The 19796-nt window shown below is 37.3% G+C and overlaps 1 protein-coding gene across 8 annotated transcripts in view; it reads right to left on the bottom strand.

The window, feature by feature from the left end:
- EFEMP1 (EGF-like fibulin extracellular matrix protein 1) overlaps positions 1 to 18785 on the bottom strand; it is a 55579-nt gene extending 36794 nt beyond the window's left edge. The window contains exons 1-6 of one of the 8 annotated variants that reach the window (XM_039887143.1): positions 18357 to 18478; positions 17557 to 17598; positions 17381 to 17406; positions 17028 to 17115; positions 13074 to 13234; positions 12499 to 12909 (exon numbers count right to left, since the gene is read on the bottom strand). In XM_039887143.1, coding sequence (XP_039743077.1) covers positions 12499 to 12909; positions 13074 to 13137 — 475 coding nt within the window. In that variant the 5' untranslated portion in view covers positions 13138 to 13234; positions 17028 to 17115; positions 17381 to 17406; positions 17557 to 17598; positions 18357 to 18478. Of the gene's footprint in view, positions 1 to 12498; positions 12910 to 13073; positions 13235 to 17027; positions 17116 to 17326; positions 17346 to 17380; positions 17407 to 17556; positions 17599 to 17703; positions 18274 to 18356 lie in introns of those variants that run through there. The other 7 variants (XM_039887136.1, XM_039887140.1, XM_039887139.1 and 4 more) reach the window with 7 other exon arrangements.
- Positions 18786 to 19796: the final 1011 nt, after the last annotated feature.

Below are 19796 nucleotides of genomic sequence, written 5' to 3'. Positions count from 1 at the left end.
TTAATACAGTCAGAGTAACTTAGGGGAAGACCCAGATGGGCACCTTTGTCTCTTGCTGAGTTTCATGGGATCTCTGCCACTATTTGTTGCTGAAGACTACTTCCTTGGATCTTCCTGAGCATTCAGGCATTAAAAACATTTCACTACAGGAGAAAATTCTATTATTAGTAAGGAAGAGCTGTATCTATGTATTACAGCTGTAGCTTTTGCAATGTAATTTATATCAGAGAAACTGAGTATGTAACTATAGGAGAAAATACCTTTTTGAAAAAAAAACATGCAAAATGGATTCTATCCAAATTATTCCACATTTTGCTAACTGCAGAAAATGGAGAATAAAGAATCATTAGCACAAATTGTTAGCTACTGGAAGGTAGGCTCTGTATATATCAACAAAATCTGGGAGCTTGTTAGAAATGTGAAATTTTGGGCTTCACTCCAGACCTACAGAATCAGAATCTTCATTTTAATAGGATCCCCAGGTAATCTGTATGTTCATTAAAGTCTGAGAAGCACTGGTCTATGAAATATAGTATATAGGAGGTTTTCCAAAACATTAGACAATTGAATCCCAAATATAAAGATTCCCATAGCCAATTTTATAAAAACAGCAAAACTGAATTATTCAGGTGTCACCTTTTTTACTTCATCAATCTTTTGAGGGGGAAAAAATGCATTTTTATATATATATATATATATTTATATATATATATATATATATATCTATATATATATACATACACACACACACACACACACACTTAGGTGGAAAGTGTAATTATACTATTTAATTGTTATACTATTTAAAAGTGTAATTATACTATTTCATGAGATACTACAGTAGAACTTATTTCCGTTTAGCAGTGTTATGCTTGCTCATTGTCTTCTATTCCCCTATCTTGCTCTCTTTTTTTCTTTTTTGGTTCCATTGTACATCTTTTTCTTTTTTCTTTTTTTCTGCATCTCATTTCTCTTACAGCTAGCTGCTGCTGTCTCCCAGGGTAAGAGTTGTTTCTTGGAAGAGAAAGATATGGCTCACCTGTTTGCTCTATTTTGTCTTTTTCTCTACAGATGTGTAAAAACAATCTTGGCTTCTACTCTAACAGGTGTTCACTCCATTTTTGCTTTTTCCTTTGATGACTGATCATACTGAGTGGTGATGGTAGGTGGTGTTGCGGGGAGAGTGTCACTGTTACTTGAGTCACTCAGCAGAGGAGCCAGGGAAGTCCCCAAACTGGCTTCACCATTTCATCCTAATAATACGTGGTATATATCTTTAAAAGCAATCAATGGACAAGCAACACTTAAGTCATGAATTTTCAGTGACTGCAGTTACCCAGTTGTGATCTTTGTGGTTAACAGATTTACCTAACTGTAACAGAGAAGAGGGAAAGTGGTATTTTCTTTGTTGAATAATATAGTTAATATAACAGTGATGTGTCACATATAAGAATAATTTTTAAATGTAGCTCTTCAAATCAACTGCAAAGGCTCAGTCTGAATTTGAGTCTGCACTTATTCTTGTTTTTCTAATTCAAGATCTACACTGAGGAATAGGCAGGCCCATTGCTTGCAGTTCGTTTTGTCCACTTCTTAGATAGGACCTTTACTTGATTTTTAACCTCTTGAGAAAATTCAAAACACCGTTTATATTTAATCAAATAATTCATGCAATCTTCCTTATTGAGGTCTTCTTTATTTTTTCTTGTTACTATAAACTGTTTACTTAAGATGAGACCAGGAACTGTATTTTACCAAGAAAAATATACAGTTAAAATCATTTCATAATAGAGTCATAATACTTTTGGTAGTGTGTAATTCTGCCTACTCCTGACTTTGATATTATAATCATATTCTCTAATAATTATTTAAAACTATCAGAACCCTAATACTATTTGTGGCCAGGTTTTTACAATGACAATTAAATAGCCCAAACTCTTTTTCTAGTAGAGTGATATTCTGAAAGTCTATTTGGGATATTGACCATCTTTGATAGCTTGGTTTATTGGAAACTACTGTTCTGAGATGTTTACACAATCTAGTTTTCTGCCTAAAATTGAAAAATCAATGAGAAGATTCTTTAGTTTACTTAAACTCTAATTTACAATGGTTTTTCTATTTAACAGTTTTTTGAATGAGCTATTCACCAAAAAATTTCTTCTTGTTTTTCAGAACAATCATTAGCTGCTTAAATTGCATCACAATTAAATTTCTTTCTTTTATTTAGCTTCTTTTTATCATTAGTTCATTTTTTTTTTTTCCATTCACTAAAGAAGGGAGGTTATGCAATTCAAGTTCAGAACAAAGCTCTGACTCTTTACCAGATTGTGTGGGAGGACTTTTCTCTCTGGCTACTTCCCTGGAAATAAGGTTCTTCTACCAGGTTGTGAACTATTTTTACAAAAAAAGTCCACAGATTTTATTGGGAGGTTTAATTAACCATGAGTGACTGAAATTTTCTGCTTTCTTGTTCAGTGGAGTTTTATTCTGGGCTATCTCCTGACTATATGATTTACTGAAGTCTGAAAGAGCTTGGGGATTCAGTGTCAATCCCAGATAAATTATTTTCTAATCCGCTCTATAATGGTCTATCTAAAAAGTTTGTTAAAAATTTAGTTGTTCATTATAGATTACAGGGTGGGTCAGGATGGAATCCAGGTAAATCTCTAAGAAAGGTTAGAAAAGAAATGGTCAGGATGCTGCAGAAGTGTAAGACAACAGAGCCTTAGAGGTGAAGCCTTAACACTTTTACTTCTATTTTGTTGACTATTTCTACATTCCATCTAACAAAATTCTTTGTTGATTAAATAATAGCTGTCTAAGGTGCCCTATTCTCTTGTGATAGGTATAAACGTGAATTTAGAAAATTCATGTTTTGATTTAATGAGAATAATGAGAGTGGAAGTGCATTCTGAATCATTTTAAAAGCATTATCATCTTTGATCAATTTAATTTAGGTACATGTTACTTTTCTACTAAAAATAATGGTGCATTATATGTTTGTATACCTGTTAGTATATGGGCAGGAACTTGAGTGGGTATATGTATGTATGAGTGTAAATAGCTGGAATAAACTAAATCTTGGCAAGAAAGGGGGCATTTAGCCTACATAGACAGGTTTCTAAGGTATCTTTTAACAACTTCTTTTGGAATGTCCTTTTTTATTTTAAATGAGGTATCATCTGATATCACAAACTGCTCAGGAAAGAATATGGATAAGAAAACTATCTTATACAAGAGTCTCTTTAAGTCTCAAATTACAAAAATCAGTGATTTGAAAAGAAGTTTATTGGTGGGTTTTGCAAAGTTGAATGGTGCTGGATATCTAAATTGCTCGCATATTTTAAGAGAATGATTAAAGTTGAACTAATTCTCTAAGAGGCCTCTTCAAATCGAGAACAATTTGATGGATTCAACAGCAGTCTCTGAAAACAGATTTATCCTGCTCTTTACAATTTTGGTTTATTAAAAATATTTAGATATTTAGGTTTTTCATTGAATAGTAAAAGTGTCAATGACAATTTAATGGCATACTCATTTTGTGAATGAATATATGTATGAAAGAAGTCTTGGCTGCAAAATATTTCACAAGTGAAATCTAACTAATAACCATGGAACAAAAATTCCTCTCTAATCCAGATTGTTATAGACCTGGTCTCCAGGGTGAACACTGAATAGGACTCCTTGAGTTGTTTCCTGTTTTGAATTGTGTTCCACACCTGTACTCAAGGGAGTAGGATTAGATTCCTTGTAGCACACACAACTCTTTAAGAGTGCAAAAAAGTTATTTCACTAGAGTCCCTGGAGCTTTTTGAGATTTAACTATATGCAGAAAGGCAGTTCCAATTCTCATCATGATTCTCACTTTAGCTGGTCACACATAAAGCTATATACATAGCTTTTATGGTTGTCTCTAGTTCCATTCCCTATTTCATGCTCTTATTTTGCCTACAGTTCAAGTATAAGCTAGTTTATCAACTCACAAGTATAAGCTAGTCCTCAGTAATCTTGGCTCTTTCTTCCTGTGTCCCTGGGATCCATGAATTTCCTTCTCACTTCTCTAGCAATTTAGCTTTTCCTACTTTGGGACCAGATCAGCACTGAGCTTCTTTAAGTCAGCTACACTCAAGTAAGTGACTTTCCTGGATTCTACCCTTTAGCATTTAAACAAAGTAGATTTTAAAAAGGATAATTTTTGGCTTGCAGTAGAGGGAAATGACCAAGATGAACTGTGTGATCCTTTCATTCTTACTCTTATTGTATAGAAAGCTCCATTAAGTGCCTCGAGTTTCTTCACAATATCAGACAGCTCACATAAATATTTATCAACTTTATGATTTTTTCACTTCAAATATCAGAAATATTAACATTTTCCCAATTCAACTTTATTATCATTATCACCATTAGATTTCTAGGAAGAATATATTTGACACAGAGATGCATTCATTGATTAAATGGCTTGCCAGAAAGTAAAAAGATTTTAAGTATTTCCAATTACTAGTCTTGCTCTAGAAATAACAGCAATCTATTTATTCATCAGTGTTTATTAAAAACCTGACTATCCAGGATATAAGTAATAGATTTTAGGGCTTCTTTCAAGTGGCTTAAACATAAAATGGGAACAAAATATTTAAGACCTCCAAAATTAATGAGAAATTTGATAACATGTAATTGGGAAATACACCTTAGATACAGACAGTACTCAATAGCTCATTTTCAAGGATAGTTTTAGAACTCAGAGTAAACTTTAAGCCTGAGTTCTCTGATGATTAAAAACCACTTATTTATTCAAACATACACACACATATACATATACACACCAAACATTTGCTTAGTGCCTATTCATTAAAATTAAGTAAAATGAGACACAGTTCAAGAAGATATTTAGACAGAGCTGGAGGAACACATTTGTATTTCATTGGAGAGAGTTACTGAGGATGGAACCAGTAATGTTTGCTGTGCAGTGGTTCACCATCATGTGTACTTTCTGATTTGGTCTCTCTTCACGTACCCCCACACTTGCCTTGTCAACATTCCTATCAGCAGCACACTGCTTCTGGGGGACCTTCCTGGGAAACCACTCTAAGACATAGGGACATGGAGGCATTGCTTCTTTGTGCTTGTTTGGCTTGGCTACAGGATGATTACTTTCTCTACTGTTTGGATCTTAATTTCCTCATCAGATCTCTCCATTTCCCCTCATCATTCTCTCCTAAATTGTCCATTCCAGGAAGAAACTAGACTTTTGTCCTTTTGTCCTTGACCACATTTCTGGGGGCATGTTTTCTTTTTCTGTCCAAATAAAAATTTTAGTAAATTGTAAGGCTACCTGTGTCATACGTTACTTTTACTTCTACTTTTGGCAATTTGTCATGTACTTCTTGTGATATACAATGTGTTTACTGAACTGTTTGTTTCTTTTATTATTATTTGATAACTCATGAGTCGATGATGTCAAGTTCTCTAAGCATTATGACCGCTCCTTCCTTCTACTTTGATTCTATCAAAGTGCCTTGCAACATAAACTGGTTCTCAAACTTAAATTGAATTTATTGAACACTAACTGAATGGTTTTGTGTTCTGTTTGATCAATCTCACTTGCAGTCTTGCCTGTTCATCCTTGACTGGTATATATGTACAATTAATTATTTGAAAGGTAGTTCAAATTTTAGAATTTGAGTTAGCCCAAATCTCAGACTTTTAAGTCTGTTTAGTACACATTTACATAACATTGATTCTGTCTCCCTCCTTTTAATTTGTGGTCATATAAAATTGATGGCAATAAGCTATCCATGCTGCTGCCAGTATCCTGGAACTCAGCCTTCTTTTCATGCTATTTCTTCATTTCTTTATTAAATCATTTAGGTTCAAGCTACAAGCCTGAAATTGTGGCTAAATCCTTGCAATGACAGCTATTTTCTTCTGCCAATATTTGGATGCAGTTTTCTTGACCGGTTTTATTTTTTGAGTGTGTAATTTGCAGTTACCTCCTGGAAAAAGAAGCATGCTAATGAATTTCAGATGTGGCATGAATTACTTATTTGTGTATTCATGCAAAATCAAACACATTTGGGGCAAATTTTGTTTACTCTTTGGTTTCAAACAATAAAACTGCGCCAGTAATTCAACAAGTGCAAAGGCAATCCTTATAAATGGAGCAACTTGTTGATTTCAGAGAATAGTCTGAGATTTTCTGCTGGAGAAAGAAATACATTCCTGAAGTTACCCAGGCTTGCAATTCTACTCTAATCTGCTTCTTTTTGTTTCCATGGGGAGAGGGAAATTCATTCCACAGATTAGTGTTAACTAGTTATAACAAGAACATTCTTATCTTTGATGGGAAGTAAATCTTTGATCAAGTTTAAATTGAACAGAAGATACTTATGTGACTATTCTGCTAATATCTGATGATATTCAGAGAGTCTAGATAGAATGAAATGTCAGCTATTTATCTGTATTTGGTAACTGAAAGACGCTTAAAGGCCAAAGTCAGAGTCAACCTCCTTTTTAGTGACTCTACATAAACTGAACCTACAAACAGCATTGCCTCATCTCACAAATGTATGCCATTAAGTGTAATGGAAATGCCTATAGAAGGTACAGGTATCTCTTAGCACCAATCATAATACCATACCCATAACATAACTTAGCGATTTACCTACTGACAATTTAAGGACAGTTAGTGTTTTACATTTGCAGGTTTTATAGAGAGATGTAAGGTCTCTTGTTTTCTTACTAAGATGACTCCTTTTCCTCTAGATTGCACGCATAATGCCCTTAGTTCAGGGATATAGTTGTAACGAGGACTCATAACTAATCATATTTAGGGTTCAGAGACTGGTGATGACAGTAGGTGAGAAAAGTAAAATAGAAATATTATTCTATCCTAGAAGCAGAATGTATACTTTTTATGTTTTCTCTTTACTACTTACCATATCCCATGTGAAATATTCTGACTCTGCTCTCTGAATTTTGTAGCTGAATGCAGCTTCATGAAATTAAGTTAGAACATTGGCTCTCAAACTTTAGCAGAGATCCAAATCATAGGATTGTTAAAACATAGATTGCTAAGCCCCACCCCCTGAGTTTCTGATTCAGTAGGTCTAATAGGGCATAGGATTTTGCACTGCTAATATGTTACTGAATTATGCTAATGAGTCTGGTCTGGGGAACCACACTTTGGGAATCATTGAGTTAGGCATTTATATAGCATAGTGTTTGGTTGCTGAAAAGTGATCATACTGATCTCAACTATTCTCAAATATTTGTCATTCAGTTTTTATAAAGAAATTTTAAGGACACTTTCTGATTGTGCGCAAATCAGATACATATACATACTATTCACATGTTTAAATGTATATTAAAACTGAGTTTTAAATTAACTAGAAATTCAATGACTACAGTATTTGGAAAAGTGAATTATGAAACAATACTAGATTTTTCAGGAAGAAATCATTCATTTCTATTATGTCGCATCGACTTATTTAAAAAGTAATTAAAACTTCCCTATAAACTCAACTCCTATCCATTCATGTAGCTTTAGAGAATTTTCAGATACTCAAAGGTAAATTAACAAGTAAAAACAATGAAGAACAGTAAGCAGGCTAAATACCCATTTTACTTTCTCTCTGAAGTATTTCTTTTCTGTTAATATTTAATTTACTCAATTATAGTCTTCCTTTTGCAAAATATCTATTTTCTGAGATCAAAGCTCTTTAGGGGGGCTGTATAATTATATGAAACAAAAAATAGACATTACCTCTCAAAACTAACCAAAGCAACCAGAGACCCTAATGACATTAGTGAGGATGAACAAAAGGGTATTGTTTGAAAGTTGTTTGGTAATGACAGTGCCACGTGTGCTAAGCTACTCGATTACACTATAATTTATAAATCCTTTTTTGATATGAGATCCTTTAAGTTTCAAATGAAAGACGTCAGAGAAAGATGTCCTTAGCATTTGAAAATCTCTACATGTTAGTTCAAGTTTCTCTTTTTTAAAGTTGATGTATAGATAATGGCTCTTTTTCAAAATAGAATTTTAGTTATCCTTGTTTATAAAGAAATGTGCGGAAGATAATAGAAAGTCTCCAGGAACACAGAGCTTTTTAACCTTGAGTATATATTTTTTGTTTCTTTAGGCTTTGTAAAAGGCATTTTTTTTTTCTACTTAGCTGTTTAGTTGCTCCTGTGTTACAGGTACTAACAATAAAAATCAAACTGAATTAAAAATTAAAAAAAAAATTTGGCAAGCAAAACTTTATAGATGAAACATGGTATTAAATTTGGCTGTGTGATAAAATTTTTCTCCACGAAAATGTGGAAAGATGACCTAAGAACAGTATGACATATATCTAAGTATGTAGGTGCTAATGTCTAGGTTTCCTACACGTGCAATCCAGAACCATGTAGAAATCAGCTCAGTGACAAACTGACAAGTGGGATGCTGACAACTAAAAAAGAAAGGCTCTGTCCATGTACATAAAAATCAATAAGATGTGGTTTCTGAAAGTTCAAAACAAATAGGAAAAACAGTCATAATGGACAAACAATACCCTAACCTGAAGAAAAAAACAGCTCTAATTCTGAGACTTTCTCATTCTTGGCTGTGAGGTGCAGGAGATTTGGTTCCTAGAGGTGTTCTAGGGTGATCAACCATCCCAATTGCCCAGAACTGAGGTATTTGCCAGGGATGTGGGGCTTTTAGTTTTCAAACCAGGACAGTCTCAGGTAGAGAGGGATGGTTGGAAACCCTACGGTATGTTCTCACATCTTTCATATTATATAATACAAGCTAGGTGCTGCATTCTGGATTTGGCTCCAAAATCACCTTCATTAGGCATTCCTATAGAGTTCATTTTTTTTATGGTGCAGTTCTTTAGCAAGTTAGTAATTATACCTTTAAATTCTGATGGAGTTTAGTAATGGCTTAATTACCAGTTATACAAAATAGCCTATGTTTAATTTTTAAAAAGTTCAATTAAGCGAACAAATGCCTTCAAATTGAACAATTGATGCTTTCTCTTGTCAATTCCTAAATGATTTTTTTTTTCTCATAGGAGAATGAGGCTCTTAGAAAGTTATATGTGATAAAAAAAATCCTTCCTCAATTTGAACTAGTAATTTCTAACTCCATCTCTTTTGAGGAACATTACAAAGGGACTATGCACTAAAGATGTAGGAAAATAAAGTGAGTCATCAACGGGTTACAGTATATTCTTCATTTATCCAATTTTCTTTTGGAGCAGGTGAATATCTATTGTTTTTGAGGTAGATGGTATCTCATGAAGAACCATTAATTTATAAAGTTTTATTTATATATGACTCTAGGTACATCACAGTGAAATGATCTTCATGTAATTTTATAGCTGCTAAGAATAGTGTCTTTTATTTGAAATTCTCAGTGTGAATGACTCCCCCCCATCACCTTCAGTTGACAAAAATTACCTGAAAAAAACTGTTCACTGTGAATTGATATTTGAATATTATGTTGCATTCTAACGCCCTTGTTTTTGTGCAAAATAGAAAAACTCTGGACAAATTTTTTAAAAAGAAGTAAAGGGATCACATTTTCACTAAATGTTAAAACATGAATAGCTGGTTAAATATATATTTATAAAGTAGAACACATTTAAAAATATCTAGCGGTCTTTAAAAATTTAGGTGCTTTCTGTGATTGTTAAGAGTGCATTCAAAGGCTCAATTGACTTTAACACTGAAACACAGTACAGGTTTCAGCCATTACATAAAAATGTCCTCGGCTTTAGGTTACACAATGATAAATTGTATGTGCTGAAAAATATGTGTGGAAAAAAGAAATAATTTTAATACAAATATGACTCATCTGCAGGCATTCATTTATTCTGAGCCAGCGACCATGGTAAATGTGTTTGGATTACTGGGCATAAGTATGCAACATTTAAAAGGGAGTGGAGATCTTTATTAAAACAGAAGGTTCCTCAAACTCTACAATGATGTCAGTAATATAGGTCCTTGGAGCACATTATTGTTTTAAGCAGAGGTCCCCACACTTTCACATTGGTTATAAAACATTATTTTGTGCTGCTGGCCTGGAATGAGAATGTTATACATCTGCAGGCAATTAGAAGAAGCTGAACTGCATGTTTGATTAGCTCAGTAATAAATGGGCATAAGTGTGACTCGACTTATATTAGTCAGATTCCCTAGACAGATTATCCTGTTGTTATCATATGAAATAACCTCTATTATCAACATTAAGTAAATCCACATTTGTGGGCATTTTGTAAAATTGTGATTTGGGAAGAAATCCAACTTAAGCCTTAAGTCATCCAAAAAAAGTTTTAACCCTGCTTCCAATGGACGCCCCCAATCTCAAGTTTTAGAACTTGGTTGAATTTATGCAGAACAGTTTGGGTTGGAAATATCCTGTGTGCAACTGATAAATATGTATTTAGTATCTACCATAAGCAAGGCATTTAATGTTTTAGCTTATAACTACAAAAATTTCCCAAAGAAGTAAGAATTATAAATGTTTTAATATGTGAAAAGTAACTTACTTTGTAAGGTAGTCGAACTATTTTTAAGAAAAATTATATAAGACTTAATTTTTATTATTCACATCTTATTATACAGTTTCAATTATAACCAATGTGTGTCATAAGTCCCGAATGTGTTTTATCCTAGAACTTATTCATTCAGTTATAGGCATCATTCTTGAATTCAGCCACAATTATCAATGATGGACTATAAGCTACTTTGGGCAACAACTCCATTCCTTTCTGTTTTTTTTCTTCTTCTAAGTACCAGTGAAATATATATCTGCAGTGTGAAAAATAATTCAGTATATAAAAGTCAATACTTAAAAATATTTCAGCAAAACATTTTAGTTTCAGCAAAAATACCACCAAATTTTCCAATATAATTATGTATTTCAATAACAATTAAAAATTGGCATCTTAAATAAACTCTGGTACTTTTTAAAATCAATATTCACTTAAATACTTATATACAAAATAACCTCATGAGGTTATCTCCTTGACATAATCCTTAAATTAAATATTGGAATATCAAGCAGATGCTGAAGCATTTATCATCAATATTGGAATTCTGACTCATGACAGTAACACGAAACAGATGCTAATATGATGGGCTCTCTGAAAAGTGACACCATCACAGCATGGGTTAGCTCTTGATGTGTGGGGCACTTAAAATTTGAACACGAAATATAAAATAAAATTCAGAGCATGACAGGTTTCCTTACTTTATTAATAAACTACTTAAAATTTACTATCTCCTTTACAGAGGATAAAACTCAACACTGACAAATAAGGGGCAACATACCAGGGGACCAGAAGATGCTTTTTCACTCAGTGAAGCAGGTAGTTGATCCCGATTGAACCCCTCAGTGTTGAGGGAGGAAGGTGCTCGCTTCCTCATTCACCAGCATGTAGAAGGTAAGAACTCCTGGGCCCTTTCCATTGACCAATGTGTCCCAGGCATTTCTGGTATAATATGGGGTCTATTCAGCCAGCTCCACAGTAAAAAAGGAATCTGGGGCTCCTACGGCCTATCTCAGTAACACAATCTCCACATCAGGCAGATTTGAAAGGGTTCACCAAGTAAGAAAATAGAAACAAAATCCCTTAGTACAGTCCAGTTAGCTAATGTCCTACATGTCTTCACTCTACAAAGCCCAAGTTTTGTATTGCTTTGCTAGTATGAGTCTACAGATGTTTCTATAATACACAGTGATGTGCACTCTTTGTGAAAACAAACAGAAAAACCCAGGCAGATGATGCCGTGGTGCAAACAATATAAGCGAAATGTGTTCAAATGAGAGCTTTAAAAGACATATGAATGTGAATGGGGAGACTCCCTCAAATGGGGTAGGGGCCTCATTTCTTTATTCCTCAAAGGAAAAAAAGTCAGTGGCAAGTTCAATGAAAAGAAAGCCTGAGAACCCAAAGAAGGATATTTATGGAGTAGCTAGACAGAACAATTTCAAATTCCCAATGAATAACATGACTGCTCCTTCTGACAGCTATGACTCTGGCCCTGCTTGCCTGGTTTTGAAGGCGGGCTCTGCACTTACCCTGCACTTACCACCTGTGTGACCCCTGGTTCTCAAACTTGGCTGAAAGCCGGAACCACATGAGGAGTTTTAAAAATATTAATGCCTGGAACCCACCCCTGAGACTGTTATTTAATTGGGCTGGGGTGTGGCTTGGTCATGGAGGAGTTTTAAAGGCCCCAAGTGACTCTACATATGTGCAGCTAAGGTTGAGCAACACCGACGATCTCTCTGAGCCACAGTTTCCTTATTTGTAAAATGATGACTATACAGGCAGCAACTACCCTTTAGGATTATTATGATAATAAAATATGATAATTCAGGAAAAGCATATAGCAAGATGTCTGGCATGTGTGGGAAGCTCTCAAAAATTTGTGAGCTGTTATTTTCACCATGAGGTGCACTTGGGCAAAAACCTTCTCGTTAGTATAATAAATCATGCTTACCTTGGCAGATGTTATGCTCACTCTGCTCGTAGCCTGTTGCACACTGGATCCGGTGAGAAGGGTTGGCGGGAATGCGCTGAGGGTCAGCTGGGTTCCGCCGGATTACGAAGTTATTTCGGCCAGTCTGCACTTCTGGGCCTGCAACTGCAGCAGCACTGGCGACAAAACCACCCCCAGGCATCACTCCACTGGCTGCCATGCCACTGGCTGCTACACCCCCAGCTGTACTCAAGGCTGCAGCTGCATTTGCAGCTGTACCCGCAGTTTCAGCTGCTGGTGTTTCTTGCTGAGGTTGTTCATTATTGACAATAATCTGGGCTGTTTTAGGAAGGCAGAGGTATCCTCCATAGTGGTTGACACATTTCATTCCACCTTTGCAAGCGTCTGGGACAATGTCACATTCATCAATATCTGTGATCAGTAATAAAATAAATCAGAAATCTTCCTAGCAGGAAAACTGAACATGTAAATATATGCTCATGGCTTTTTGGTATAATACAAACAGGACAGGAAGAGTGACACGAGATGGAGACAGAAAACTATGTTCAGATGGGAAGTCTTTGAAGTTGGCTCACCTTTGCACTGCTGTCTTACAGGATCCCATTCATATCCATCTGTGCATTGCTGTGAAGAAAACATCAAGATGGGGCCAGGAGACAGTTAATTGGCATATCCAGTCCCTAGGAAGTCACTCTAAAAGCTTCATTCTTATGGCAACAATTCTTGCACTAGAGTCCTAGATAGATGATGAGATGGGTGATTTAACATTCTCCAGCTTTTCTTTTTTTAAAGAGAAATCTATGCGTTGGCTGTCTTCAGGCATCCTTTCTCAATCACCAGCTGCCTCATCTCTTCTGTTGCATTTGGTACAGTCGCCCATGACCATCTTCCTGGAATTCCTTCCTATCTTGATACTAATCTCCAATCTCTCTGACTGTTCTGCTCTTTTTTGCTTTATTTGCCTCTTCCACATTGTAAATTTTACCAAAAAAAAAAAATCAACCAACTTCTTTTTTTCAGCTCTTGACACTTCTCTCTATATATCTTCTTAGAACATTCCAGCACCTGGCTTTTCTTATCACTCCTATTCAGCTGAGTCCAGACCTCCCTCTCATACCCTGGCCTGCCTCCTAGTTTCAATTCCCACAGGTCCTCTCTCATTTGCTCACTGAACAAACCATCTGTTGAGTACCTTCTCACACAAGGCACCATCCTAGCTCCTGGGAATGCAAAGATCATGAAGACCTTGTCCCTGTCCTCAAGTAGCTCAGAAGCCAGAAAAGGAGACAGACAGGTAGACAAGTTGGAGCAAGATGTTAGCTGCTATGACACGGTATGCATGTAGGAGTGATGGACTCTGCCCAGGGAGGTGGGTGGGCATAATAGGGTGGAAGAAAAGGCCGAATAGGGGAGAGGCCACAAGGATTTTTCCAAGGAGATGTGGGAATTCTCGGAAGAAGGACCACGTGAGCAAAGGTACAAAATTGTTACAGAGGGGAGCGGCTAGTAGTTCTAGGTGAGTGGAGATGAGGTTAGAGAGGTAGGCAGGACCAAATCTGGGAAGCCTTTCTTTGGGAAAAGCAAGAACTGAGTTCTTACTGAACATCAGTCAGTTAGTCTCAAACTGTATTAGAATCACCCAGGGTGCTTGTTAAAAAGTAGGTTCCTGGGCCCACCCAAAAGATCTGATTCTGGGTAGGAGGCCTGGACTTTGAATTCCTAACAAGCATTCCAGGTGATTCTGATTCAGGTAATCAATGGGCTACTTCTTGAGAAAAGATACTTCAGGAAGTATTAAACAAAAGTAAACAAACAAACTTAAATTCTTTTAATAGAGCCAAGAGTTGCTTATATACACAACAGATACTTGGCAATTAAATAGATGGAGACAGAGAGGTCAGTTTAGATATTTTCCTGATATCTGAAACTTAACAGGGTAAATACTAAACTCAGTTTATCTCCCAAATTAATTCTTTCTAGTTTCCCCAACACTGTCCAAGGCACTGCCACTGTTCTCAGGACCCAGGATTATAATTTTGACATCAGCATTGACTTTTCCAACTATTTTCCTTTAAGCTCTGCTGCCTTTGTGCCAATTTCTATATCTACCAATTGGTATAAGACTTCCTGGCCTCATGAGAATGCAAGGCTCCATAGCTAGTCTGCATATCTCTACATGCTGCATGCAAGAGAACAAGCAATCTTTCTTGTTCTCTTGGTTATGTTCCCTCGTCTAAGAGATCACAATGGCCTGTAGACCTCTCATCTGTCACCTCCTGGACTTGTCTTGGTTGTTTTCATTCCCAGCCTTTAATTATGTTACTTTTTCTGATTCAGGTTCCTCTTCAAGCTTTCTAGATTAATTCAAAGTCATCACTTCCTTCAAGAACAGCAGAGTTCTATCTCCTTCAATACGCCAGCACCAGAATTAATTACCTCCTTGCTTTTCTATTGCTTTAGCAACTTGTATAATCCGTATAATAATATTATTTGTACTTGCTTAGGAACTTTGTAGTTCTCAACGATATCTTCCCAGGGCAAACTCCCCTGAGGTTAAGGTCTGAATTTTCTTAGTAAACAAAAAAACTTAAATTCTTTTGATAGTGTTGAGAACTGCTTAAGCATATGGAACATACTTGGCAAGTAAATAGCTGAATAGAACCTATCTTTAATATGGAAGGGGAATACGAAGCTTTCTTGTGAGTATGAGCCCATCCTTCTGAAAACTATCTTTCAAGCCAGGCAAAATGACAGTTCACTTGAATAATCTGTGTGCTAATAGAAAAGACTGTTTTAGACCTTTAGTTCCAGTACCTTTAATATGGATCTACTATTAAGCAAGGCTAGAGTGAATTTAACTTTAACACTTGCTGGCTGTGTAGTCTTAAGCAAGTGAGATACTATCTTTCATCTTCAGTTCTGTCAGCAGAAGAAAGATGATGCCACTTACCTCATACTTTGCTGTGAGGATGAAAGGAGATAGTGTCTCCATAGTGGGGTACTCAAAAAATAGTTACATCTTGTCCTTTAACCATGAATTATTAGGCATACACAATTCAAAAGAGAATAGACCTAATCTTAGCACAAAAAGGACGTCATATCTGGGAAATCTGTTGTAATAATAGTGAACCCTAGTTAGTAATCTTAAAACAATAGTGTTTAATCCACAGGAAACTTTCTCTGCTAAAGATGAATAAGATTTAGGTGATTAGCAAAGGGAAGAGATATAAATAAGCAATTGTAAAAGCAATAAAATCTTTTATTAGATGAATATAAAAGTAGGTAGCTAGTTATATTTTAGCTCCCTAAGAAGGTAGTAAGTTTAGCCTGAATAACAAAACATTTTCATTTGAAGATAAACAACACATGTATTCAGTTCTCTTGCTTTATTTATCTTCAGCAGAGGAAGCAATTACATTTATCATTAAGTTAACAAAATATTTATATTAAACAAAATTTGATTTATAGTTGATCTGAACAACAACAAGGAACATTTGCCAGATAAATACTAACATTCTAGGGATAACATAGTACCAAAAAAGTGAGATGTTTATTATCAGTAATTGACATTAGCTCACTTAAGAATTTTACTTAAAATTTTTTTCACATTCTTTTGGGTAGGATTACTTAATTTTAAATTGGGAGCAAGTAGAAAAATATGTTTTTCACATTCTGATCCAGGACAAATGTCATTTGCCTCACAAAACTGATTAAAGAGTAGAAAACACAAAGCAGAGGTGCAAACTCACCAAAAGTGAGATAAGTACTACCTTCTGTTCTCACCACATACATTCTGACAGTGGGAGAGGTCAGATGATATTTGCAATATCTTAGTAAACATTAGTTATACCCATGCAATTAACTAATTAATCAAATGTTACTTGGAAATATCAAATATGGTAATTAGAAAATGCAAAACCAAATTTCACACAATGCATTTTGAAACCACTTTAGGAAATACCATGTTCTGGTAACACATAAAGTCCATTTGATGGGCATTTATGTGAGTTATCAGTAATGCTATAAACTAATATTAGCCTTTCTAAAGTCAATAAAGGCCACTTACATGAGAACATAAGTCACATGCAAAGTGAGCTGAAGTGCTTTTGTGATGCTTAAATTTCTTTTTTGACTTGAGTCTTACTCTGCAAGTTTGGGTTTCATCTGCATGTATATAGAAATCCAAGTTTTCCAATTCCTAATACCCATTAATTTGTCAAAGGTGTCAGAAACATCTAGCTTACTTTGTTTTTTGTTTTAAAAGGATTCCCCCCTCCTTTCTTTCTTTCTTTTCTTTTTTTCGCCTTGCACAGATCATTATATTTTGGTCTCTATCACAATTGGTGATATAAATGAACTTTTGAAAGGACCATGGGCAAGGAATCTTAATCGTGAACCATGCTAAAGCATTGCTGAATTTATTACCCTCCACAGAATGCAGCCCACATACACTGGCAGAATGGGATAGTCTCTCTTGTGTCACAGAATCCCACTGAACCGCACTTATCTCAAATTCCATCACCCCTTACCGTGTACGTGATGGTTTCTTCGGTGTCCTGTGACTTAACCAGCGCCAGAGTCAGCATAGTTAGGAAAAGCGCTTTCAACATCGTGAATCTCAAAGAAAACACAGGACAAACCGATGCTTAGTATCAGCTGTGGGGGAAATAAAACTTTAGCGGTGAAGTAACGAACAAGGAAAGGAGGGCGGGGAAAGCTGATGCCCCACCATACCCAGCTTTCCAATCTACTTTCTCATCTCCCCTCCCCCTCCTCAACCTTCCCGCGGCCAAACGAGGCACCAAAGACCGTAATACCGCAGAATTACATTTCACATCACTCCGTCCGGCTGCGCTCAACATATAAAGGACATACAGCGTACCTTTTATACTGCACCTACACAACAGGCTCCAGAAAGGAGGCGGAAAGGAAAGAATAGAGGGTAATTAATTTCAAAAGAGATGGCGCTTATTTGTTTGTTTATTTATTTGCGAAGGTAGAAGCGGGGCAACAAATCTCACATTCCCTTGAACGTTAAGGTTTTCCATATATGCTCACCTCCAGCTATTGAAGTTCTCTGCGCAGCCTTTGCAGAAATACCTGCGAACCAATTTATGAATTACCTTGGCCTCAAACTTTCTTTTTAAAAAACAAAATACCAAACCTAAATTCGGGGGAAATCTCTTCCCAGTTACAGTAGAATACCTGCCCTTCAGAGTTCCTTCTCGTATCCCCCGCAGCACAAACCCTCGAAACGATATTTCCACGCCGTTCTCTGCGCGCAGCTTTGTTTAAAAGCCCCAGGTGTTGTGGAGGAACGTCTAATTCCCTTGTGCTTTATTAGTCCCCGACAAGCTTCCTTTAGGATCAGGGGTCCCTAGGGCCGGAACCGGAGACCCACACCGCAGCCCGAGGTACCAGTTTCAGGGCAGCCGGCCTGGCTCACCCAGGGAGTTGAGGTGCTCTTTTCTAACAGTAAGCTAACAGGCGGCAGTCCTGGGAATTGCTCAGCACTCTAGCTTCTAACCAGCTCCTGTGGAATCCAGGTGCGGCTTAAATCTCGCATGTTGGCCCCCTGAAACTTTCAAAACCTAGTTTATGGGCAAAGCCTTGCTTGCTGATTGTCGGCGCGCACACACATGCCCATCCAAACAGATGTCACCCTGGTACTCGCATACGCTGACAGATCGCATTCCGAGACCGCACACCTCCACCTCCCTCTCTGCCTGAGAAATCCTGTACAGTCTGGGGCAGTTCTTGGATACACTGCACCTCTCAGGTCGCCCCACTTACTCCCTGGCGCGCGGCCCTACGGGCACTGGGCGCCCTGGTGTGACCCCCGTGTCGGGGGTTCCTACCTGCGCCGGCGCGCTGCGCTCCAGGCCGGGGCCGCGAGGGAGAGCGCAGGGGAGGGCAGCCTCGTGGGTCTGTACTGGAGAGGTCTGGCAGCGGCCGCGGCGGCAGGAGGAGGAGGAGGAGGAGAAAGGGAGGGAAAGGGGGAGGGCGAAGGGGGGCGGAGGAGAGAGCTGAGGGAGGCGCAAGGGCTGAGCCAAGCGCGGCTACCCGGGCGGGAGAGCACGCTGCGCAGCTAGATCCGCGCCCCCTCCTCCAAGAGCCCTCTCCGTCACCCCGCCTGTTCTTTTTGCTAGCCCCTCTCCCCTAGTTCCCAGACACGCCAGAACCCCAGGCCTAAGATGGCACGTTTGGCATGTGATATCTAGGGTTTCAATAAGCCCTGGTGATGATGCAGCCTCCCGGGCAATTTTTCGTGCTGGCAGAAGGGAAAACATCTCTCTGGGAGAGCTTCTGAGGGTCCTGAGAAATTGCCTTTTTTTTTTTTTCCCCCAGTTATTGAATTCTAGGAGAGTAAATTAATCCCACTCATAGAACTGGTTCTTTGGCCTTTTCTTTCAGATTTTATATCTAATCATTTTTTTTGGAGGGGGAGGAGTCTGCTTCCTCAAATGTAGTAAAAAGAGAATTCATTTATTCAACAAATATAGGTGACCTACTATGTGCTAGGTTTTGGGAATAGGCCAAGTAGCACTCACACTAACAAAGTTGTGAGGTGAGGTTTGTTTTTGGTCTCTCAAATCTCTCCCTTTTCTCATCTACTGCCTTTCTTTTCTCCACTGGCTTACTTGTGGGAGTCCCCTGTACTGGGCCTTCAAAGTTGGACATTTCATTCTCACCTTTCATATTAATGGTGGAATTTCAGGAATCTAGAGAGAGAAAAAAAATTTTTTTTTTCCTGGCTTCTTCAAATTATACTGCACAGATTGCAATAATCGCTGAAGGCTCCATCTCTAAAGTCAGATTAATAGTTTGCTTCCATAGCAGTCGTGTCTCGTAAGAAGCAAACAGCTAAACACAATTTTATGAATGAGACAGTGTGCAAACTGAAAGTATTGAGGACTTGGACCCAGAGCTGGAGGCAGAGGGTGAAGAGAAACAGCTCCTTTCCCTTCACTGCTGACCATAGCAGAGAAGGTGGTAGATAGTGCAAGAGACAGGCTGTGGAATAGAAGCCTCTCTACTGATCTTTGGGGTATGCAGTGGGTTGCCCAGACCTTGCCAGTTTGGTTGCAAGCCACACAGTATTGGACAAGATTGGAGGAGCTTCGTGACCCTGAACCTTGCTTGAGTATTATGGGGTTTTGCTAGTAGCACTGAAGACTTTTTACTACCAACATTCAAATAAGTTTGTTTTCCTAATTATTAATGACCTCCAAACTTTTTTTTTAAAATTGGATCTTTACTTTTGAATAGTAAAAAGATCTGTCCAAACATTTTCTTTT

The sequence above is a fragment of the Pteropus medius genome, unplaced genomic scaffold (genome assembly GCF_902729225.1).
Source record: "Pteropus medius unplaced genomic scaffold, Ma_sr-lr_union100, whole genome shotgun sequence".
NCBI classification, from domain to species: domain Eukaryota; kingdom Metazoa; phylum Chordata; class Mammalia; order Chiroptera; family Pteropodidae; genus Pteropus; species Pteropus medius.
This window is presented reverse-complemented; position numbering and strand designations above follow the sequence as displayed.